An 8,785-nucleotide genomic window follows, 5' to 3' on the forward strand; every position below is an offset into this window, starting at 1 on the left:
TTGCCATGGTAACGCCATGTGGTTCCTTGTCTTGCATCATTTACCGTTTACGACACTGCAGTCCTCATTGTGTATTGCATTTTTGGTTTGTTGGTTTTGTTTATTTTTTTTCCATTACACCTGTAAGTCGGTATGCTGCCTAATACGTTTATCACGAAACCAAAAACTGTCAGTTAGTCGCGGCCAATTAAAATGAAAAACATGACATTTACACACAGTTGCTTTGACCTTTGAAGTCAACAATCCTGTCAAAATGAGTATCTGCTCTGCATTTTAGTAAACATTAATTTTTTGGAAACATATGGACTAACACATGTAGATAGAAAGCTGTTTCGACGATGCGGTGAGCACCTTATTGATTTGTACATGTTTTGAGCCGAATATGGACGTTGGAGCTCAACCATCAAGAGCCCTCTGACTATTCGCCTATAATGACATACAGTATGAATATGATTAGCCTATAGCTGAAAGGGTAACTAGTTACTGTTTTTTTCTTTTTTTTTTACGTACAAAGTTTCCACCTGACAGCGACGATAATGATCTGGTCTGTTGTGGTTGAATGAAGCAATAAGCTACAACAGGCATGTGGTTACCTGGTATTTTATAACGGCTGAGAGACGAGGTGTCTCCAACCCTCTCAGCCGTTATAAAATACAGGTAACCACATGCCTCGCGTGGCTTATTGCTTTTATAAAACGGTTACAATATGGCAACATGAGAAATCATAGACATGTACCAAATAAAACTGTTCTATTTCTCTAATAATTCACTACAAGCTCTGCAAGAAAGTAGTTCCCAGCTACAAGAAAGTAGTTCCCAGCTACAAGAAAGTAGTTCCCAGCTTTTTTGCCAACAACACAGGTGCAGATAATTGGTGCACTGTGGAACACTGTGGAAAGAAATAACACACCTGGGTTTTATATTAACTGATTCAAGGTGTGGATTATAGTCTCATATACCACAGCAACTAGCCGTTTCATAATGTACCATTGACCTTAGCATTCCTAGAAGCACATTAGAACAAATGCAGGAGTTTAATATGCACAAAGCTGTCTTTATGCACACCTGGTTTATACATACCACTCTATCATATTGTACTGGCTGTGTGAGTTGTGAACGTGGAACTGAGTGCACGCAGCATGTGGCATGACTGTTGTGTGTCGTCCTCGTTGGTCGTGCCGTGCTCTCACCGCCCATCCAGCACCGTGTGGGTTCGTCCGTTCACCTCACCTCACCTCACCTCACCTCACCTCACTGCCCCGCCCTGCTCTCTGATCATTAACATGGTTCTGTTCCCCTCTTCTTTTTCCCCTTACTTCAACTTGTCAGTTTGCATCCTCTGTTATCCATTTAGAACGGGTACACATTATAGTGTATTATTATTTTATGCTTTAACTATTGAAAAACAGCAGCTATACAAGCTCACAGCGCGGCACCGAGTGCCGCGCTGCAAGCTTGTAGATCTGCTATTTTTGAAAAATCGTGAAAATTTGAATTTTGACCCGGTTCTATAAGTGTCTTTTGAATCCTTCTGAGATTTTTTGAAAAACCTATGTTTCTATGTCAGCAATCTGGCTCTAGCCATCGTCAAAGAAAAGGTCCTTTTCAATTAACTGGAGCTCAGTTTTAGTCTGTTCTTGAGAGACTACTATGTCAGTGGTTCTCAAAGGACCCCCAAAATGATATGTATTTGGCCCACGGACCGCCATCTAAAAATATCTAGTTCCAGGGACCACCCCCAGAAGCAAAATTTGAGTTACAAACGTGCGCTTTGAAAATACATATATTCAAAGATTTGCACACATTTTCACGACTTTTTCAAAAATAGCAGATCTACGAGCTTGTATATCTGCTATTTTTCAACAGTTAAAGCAGTCAATAATCCCAGGCCTAAATGGGTTAAATAAATGCTGTGGTTCGACCTTTTTATATAAGTGATCTAATTCATCTCTGTCTCTCTTCTTTATCCGCAGATTCACCGACTAGTGACTCAGCTAAATCGAAGGTGAGTGAGTGAGTGTAACGAACGTCCTCAGGCCAGTGGTAGTCCATAAGATCACAGGAGGTACAGTAGGTGACAAAGGGACCGACCAGACCGACCAAGGTGAACATCCGGCACGGCTTAGATCACAGACTTCTCCGATGTGTTTAGTCTGTCAACGTTGAGCGGAAAACGTCAACCTGCTAACCGATCAGAACGCACGGATTGAATACCTTGAAATGGCTTCAAAAAAACCTTGCATTTCATTTAAATTCAATTCACTCTTTGTCAAGTCCCGCCCCTTGTCGCTTTGTTACTAGGTGGGACAAAAAAGCCAGGGAAGACTTTTTTGTCCATTCACTTCCATTATAAAAACAAGATTTTTCATAGCCTCATTATTGCTATTTAAAGTACCAAAAGAAAAACACCTACGTGATATTAATAAAAAAGGAACAAAAAAGTACAGTAGTTACATTGAAAAACGTCTGAAAATACATGTTTTAATAAGTTTAACCAACAAAAAAAAAAAATCCTCTGAAACAGGCAGAGGGAGAGAGAGCAGCTCCTCTAGGCTGACTTGCGCTGAACAGGAAATTGTGGAACTATAGGCTCGCCCTCAACATAAAAAAGTATTTTAATTGTAATTCTGCCCATTTAAAATATATTACCCAATCGAATATCTTAGTTACATCGATATCATTCATGTGAACTAGTTTGTTGAAGCTTATTCATATAATTATCAAAATTGCTCTGACCGCGCCGGGCCGTACCTCGCCGCGGCCGTGCCGTGCATCACCGCACCATGTCTATGCAAGGCTAGTAATCCACATTATCATTTCAACAAATATTCACTGTGTATTCACTCCATTGTGTTAGAAAATGTTCCTATTTATCATGACAAAGCAAAACGTTTAATAAATATAAATATACATTTAAAACTACGCTCTTTCCATTTATGTGAACGAAAGAAAGAGGACTTTGTCCCACTCCATAACTCCACCCCCGGTAGCAAAAGAGAATGATTTCTCTGGTTGGCCAGTCATTGACCAATCAGAACAAAGCTGACAAAGGGTGAATTGGCTGCTGGGCATTCATTCATTCATTCATACATCTTACTAACTTCTATTGGAGTTTAGTTCCATTGCATCTCTAAAGCAGTCACACAATTTTGAGTGAGAGGATAAAAACAAAAACAGATTCTTTCCCATCATTTTTGCACTGCCGTCACATGGCTTGCTCTCCCCTCGGCTTCGTTGCGTATCATCATGCAGGGGCTGCTACTCTTGCTTCTGCTTGGAAGGGCTCCATATGGCATGGATACAGTACTAGTGTTCCCTGTCTATGATAACATGGCCCTAACGTTCCTCTCTCTTGTCAACTTCTCTGCCTTTGTGGTGCTTCGGAAGGAACAGGTGGGGGCTCCGGTACGCCGGTCGGAGCTCACAGACCGGGGGTGAAAGGATTCCCATTCTGTGCTTTGTATTAGTCTGCTCTTTATTGGTTTTCAATGGCAGAAATAGTCATGTCTGTATCCCTCTCTCTCTCTCTCTCTCTCTCTGTGTCTCTGTGTCTCTCTCTCTGTCTCTATGTCTCTCTCTCTCTCTGTCTCTCTCTCTCTCTCTCTCTCTCTCTGCAGGGTTCCTGGGGGTCCGGGAAGGAGCAGTTCAGCAGAGAGCTCCTGGTCTCCTCCATCTTTGCTGCAGCCAGCCGCAAAAGAAAGAAGTCAAAGGACAAGCCGCAGCCTAGCAGCTCGGATGATGACCTGGACGCTGTGTTCCCCAAGAAAGAGCTCCTCCCGGGCCAAAAGCCCAACCACCACCAGCAGCGCCTCCTCGGGCCCCTGCCGGCCGAGGTCCCGGACCAAAGCCGCTCTGCTTCTCGCCCCGGCGCAGAAGAGCATGAAGCACGGGCGGCGGCGGGGAAAGAGAACGGCCGAGGCGCCGAGCTGACGCCCAAGACCAAGAAGAAAGAGCACCGCAACTCCTTCTTCCTGAGGGAGAAGGCTCCATCCAGGCGGCCCTCGTCATCCTCGCCGCCCCCCGCTGCTCCGTCCCCGGGACCCTCGGGGTCCCCCGGCCTGGGCTACCGGACGGCCACGCCCCCGGGGAAGAAGTCCTCGTTGACGGAGCCGCCGTCCCAGCCGGACCAGAACACGTCGGACCTCGGCACCACGGCCAGCTCCGGGGCGTCCGCGCCGAGGTCCAGACCCAGGAAGTGGATGTCGTCGGAGTCCGCCGCGGCGGAGGCCGACGTCAGCTCCATCACCTCCGACTACTCCACCACGTCCTCCATCACCTTCCTGACGGGGGCCGAGGGCTCCGGCATCGGCGCGCTCCTCAGCCCCGAGCCGCACGGCGGCGAGGAGGCGGACGACGAGCGCAGCGAGCTGGTCAGCGAGGGCCGGCCCATGGAGACGGACAGCGAGAGCGACTTCCCCGTGTTCGCCCCGCCGGGCGGCAGCGGCCAGTCCACGCCAGGCCCCTCTCTCGGGGAGGAGCACGTCCCGGCGCCAGGGAAGAGCGGAGCGGGTGGGGCAGGCGAAGGGAGCGCCTCGCCCAGGATGGAGCCGCGGCGCCTGCTGTTCCCCTCGCACCGGCCCCTCGCGGCGGAGCGAGGTGACGGCCTCTTCTCCAGGAGACGCTCCCTGAGGCAGAAGACGGACAGCGACTCGTCGGTGGAGGGCGGGCTGTCCGGCGGCGGCGAGGGCCGGGCGGAGTCATCGTCCTCCTCCACGACGCGGCTGTCCCGCGTCCTGGACGCCATGAGGAAGGGCCGCTCCACGGGCAGCCTCAGCTCCTCGTCGCGCAGCGAGTCGGAGCGGCCCTCGGAGCAGCAGCAGCCGGCCGCCTGGCGCCTCAAGATCACCGAGAGGCTGCGCTTCCGACTGCGCGCCTCCGCAGACGACATGTTCGGCGTGGGAGGAGGAGGAGGAGGAGGAGGAGGAGGAGGAGGGGCCCAGAAGGGCCGCGAGGCCCGCAGCGGCGGCAAGAAGAAGAGCATCCGGCGGCGCCACACCATGGGCGGCCAGCGGGACTTTGCGGAGCTGGCGGCGATGAACGACTGGAGGGAGCAGGGCGGCGCGGACCGCACGGCCGAGCTGTCGGCCATGGACCGGCTGCAGCCGCGGTGCAGCTCCCCGGACCTCTCCATCCGGGACTGGATCGCCAGGGAGCGGTGCCGCGGCGGTAGCGGCAGCGCCGAGGCGGTGGCGCCCAAAGCCGTCCCGGAGGACGACCAGCAGCCCGAAGCCCCGGAGGACACCTCCGCCGCAACCCCTGCCGTGGCTCCCGATAGGCCGTCCCCCTCCGCCTCCCCGGGACCCCCTCAGCCCGCCGTGGCGGGGGAACACGTCAACGGCGGCGGGCTGCAAGGGAAGAACAGCAAGGCCGGCCTGGCGGCAGCGGCGGACGCTCACCCACACAAACTGTCCGGAGCGCAAGTGGTCCGCTCGCGCTTCTACCAGTATCTCTGAGCGCAGCCCCATGTGAAAGAGACAGAGAGAATGTTTGCATAGTAATGTGGATATTTTAGCAAAAGGTTACTGCACAATATTTTTTTCTACAAAGTATATTATACTGTATTGTACTTACTTGTACATAATGTGTACAGGCTCATATGAATTGTTACTGGACGTTGGTTTGAGGATTGACTATGACTGGAACGGACATACAATGGACTTCCTCCCGTTAAGCCAATCAAATCCGTGACCACGTTGTTCACGGTACGTTGATGTCGTCGATGCAGCGGATATGGACTGCTCTGGCGGGACGTGCGTACAGAATGCACGTCGCTGAAGAACCGCCTGTTGAATTCTTCCCATTACAAACAGTACGAAGAATGTATTACTCTTACTTACGTTGACTAACACTAGTTGCTCGCGGCGGCAATGTCCATTTTTAAGTTTTATTTTTTAAAGGAAATAACTATGTAAAGTTGTTTTGTACTTGAAGTATGTTTTAAATGAGGGCTGCTTTCTGAGCTGTGTGTACTGTAGGATGTTTTGTTTTTATACCTATATAAACTCAGCACAAAAAGAAGGGAAACTTGAATTCGGTCCATTATATCTCCCCTTTAATAATACCAATTTGTATTGTGTTATATATCATTTTGATTGTTTATTCGTCACCTATACAACGAGGTACAGCTTGTAAGCATCGGGCATTCGAGGCATGAGCTACACAGCCAAACGTGTCTGTGGGTAGCGCCGACCAAAATGGCTTGCCATACTGTTCTGCTGGCATTTACTCTGGTTTTGGGCTTCCCTGACACTGAGCTTAACATTAACAAAGCGTAAAAATGGCCAATATGTGTTGTTGTTTTTTTCTTTTCCTTATTACTGTGGGAGAGTGGAATCATTCAATGCTCCAAGCAACAAAGGTGAACACCAAAAGAACGGTATTGCAGGCCTGCCAGGACATTTTGATCATTTTGAGCATTACCCACACGTTTGGCTGTGTTGCTCATTCGACGAATGCCAGATCCTTACAAGCTGTACCTCGTTGTAAAGGTGACGAATCAACAAAAACATTGATATCAAACACAATATATAAAATAATTTGGTATTATTAAAGGGGTGATATAATGGACTGAAGTCAAGTTTCCTTTCTTTTTGTGCTGAGTGTGTATATATATATATATATATATATATATATATATATATATATATATATATATATATATATATATATAAGCAAGATATTGGCTTGAGGAACTGGAGAAATGTAATTGTTTTATCAAATGAAAGGGATAAGACCTCGTTGTGAAGTGCTGATACGGTGGTATGTTCTGCTCGGTACAAGAGTTTTTATGTTCGTCCAAAAGAAATCCCAAAAGGAAAAAAAAAGTGCCTCTTTTTTTTAAATGGAATACAGCAAATACCTACAGTAGGTACAATAGGGTGCCATGGTTTTATTTCTACCCGTAATTATCATGACCTTGTGGTTATGAAACACAAACTCTTTCAGTAAAAGGCATTCCAGAGTTGTTGTTTTTTGGGGTTAATTTTTGGATCCCCCTTGGTCCTTATCCTTTGTTTTTCTGTTGAATTCTCTCGCAGGGAATGTTGAATGACATTTTGCAGCGGATTGTTTTTCCAGGCGTTTTTTCTGCCCTTTCTACTTTTCAAAAACCGCAGTGATATGTGCATGGTTACACTTCACACCTGGGAGAAAACTGGGAGGAAAACCTATCTCTGGAACTGCATGAGACAATGTTCTTTTTTTGTATTTTTATTTGGTGAAAACGGTGAACATCTCGCCTGTGTACAGCATAATGTGGGCGTAATGCCCTTCCTCGACAAACACTGGAAGAAATAAATAATCTTTTATCAAGATGACAGTGTCTGTTCTCTTATTGTTTACTAATTGTAAATAATTGGACTCAATTAGATGCATTTATTACAGATACCTGGAACGCGTCCGAGTCGCGTTAGATTTTAACCACTTTAACCATTATTTTATGCTTTATCTATTGAAAAATAGCAGATCTACAAGCTCACAGCGCAGCACCGAGTGCCGCGATGCAAGCTTGTAGATCTGCTATTTTTGAAAAATCTTGAAAAAGTGTGCAAGTCTTTGAATATCTTTGACCCGATCTTTGACTCGACTTCTAAATCCTTTCTCTGAATCATGTCAAGGACCCCCAAAATTACATTTATTTGGCCGCAGACCCCCATCTCTGTTGTTCCAGGGACCCTGAAAAAAGATTTGCACACATGTTCACGATTCTTCAAAAAAATCATTTGCATACATCAGGTGACTAACTAACGAGTCACCAAACCTTTTACCACATGCATTTGACATCAATGATAATAGTCCATGGGCCAGACCAGAAGTGAGGGACACCTGGGATGAATAAATGTCTTTGGTACCAGTTTGTTTGTTGGGTCCATACACTGTACTGTAAGTACTTTGAAACATGATAGTCTTTTCAAATGAGTAGCTTTAATAGTTTTTTGGGGACAATCATTGTTTTTCCATTAACTCGCATTATATGCAGAGTAGGATTTTGTGTAGAGCAGAGTGCAGGGGTGTCCAAACATTTTTCAAAGGGGACCACATTAGAAAATAATAAAACACCTAAGGGCCGACTATCTCCTGACAAAATGTACTTTTGGTCGGACCATGACAAAGTCATATAGGGGCTACATATGCATCTCAATTACAGTTTTATTTAACTATCATTATCATTATGTAATATCAATGTTTAAAGGAAGAAATTAAAATTTTGAATTTTAGGGATTTTAATTTGATTATAATAAATGTACCCCCATTGATTCCGGATGTGGACCAAAATGCATTGGGTCCCCATCCATGAATCAATGGGGGTAAATGTACTAAAATCACTGTCTTGTCTTAGGAATGCGACAAATACAAAACAATATTATTGAACTCAAGTCTCCATGGCGTGAGTAATCAATAGAAAAAAAAGGAATTGTGGGGGTGAACTACTCCTTTATTTGTGTGGTCAGACATTTAACCACTTGAACTCTCAATACTTTGACTGCTCTATACTTGATCTGCTCTTTTTCCCTTCTAAACCAAGTTTTGTAGTAACTCTGAGAACACCATTCATTCAGTGTAGTTCTGGCTCCACTCCATAGGGGGAGCTATAGGCTAAGAAGCAGCAGGTAGTTCCAGGCACAGACATAGAAAGGTAGACGCCTCTTCCGGCTGGGGGGTGCTGGTCCAAGACTCCTGGCAAGCCTCCCAATAACACTACGCAAGCCTCCAGAATTCTGAGGCGGGGCTCTTGGGAATTCTGAAGGACGCTTCCTTGTGCGTCACAGGGAAAATTCAGCCCCCC

The 8,785-nt window shown here is 46.6% G+C and overlaps 1 protein-coding gene across 1 annotated transcript in view; it reads left to right on the forward strand.

Moving 5' to 3' along the window:
• The window catches only part of LOC308307234 (rho GTPase-activating protein 21-B-like), a gene marked incomplete at both ends in the record, with an annotated part of 201,546 nt that extends 196,093 nt beyond the window's left edge, over positions 1–5,453 (forward strand). The window contains 2 exons of the mRNA XM_080752407.1: positions 1,974–2,005; positions 3,618–5,453. Of these exons, the coding sequence (XP_080608533.1) occupies positions 1,974–2,005; positions 3,618–5,453 (1,868 nt within the window). The remainder of the gene's footprint in view (positions 1–1,973; positions 2,006–3,617) is intronic.
• Positions 5,454–8,785: the final 3,332 nt, after the last annotated feature.

This window comes from Nannobrachium achirus (assembly GCF_963921795.1).
Source record: "Nannobrachium achirus genome assembly, chromosome: 21".
NCBI lineage: Eukaryota > Metazoa > Chordata > Actinopteri > Myctophiformes > Myctophidae > Nannobrachium > Nannobrachium achirus.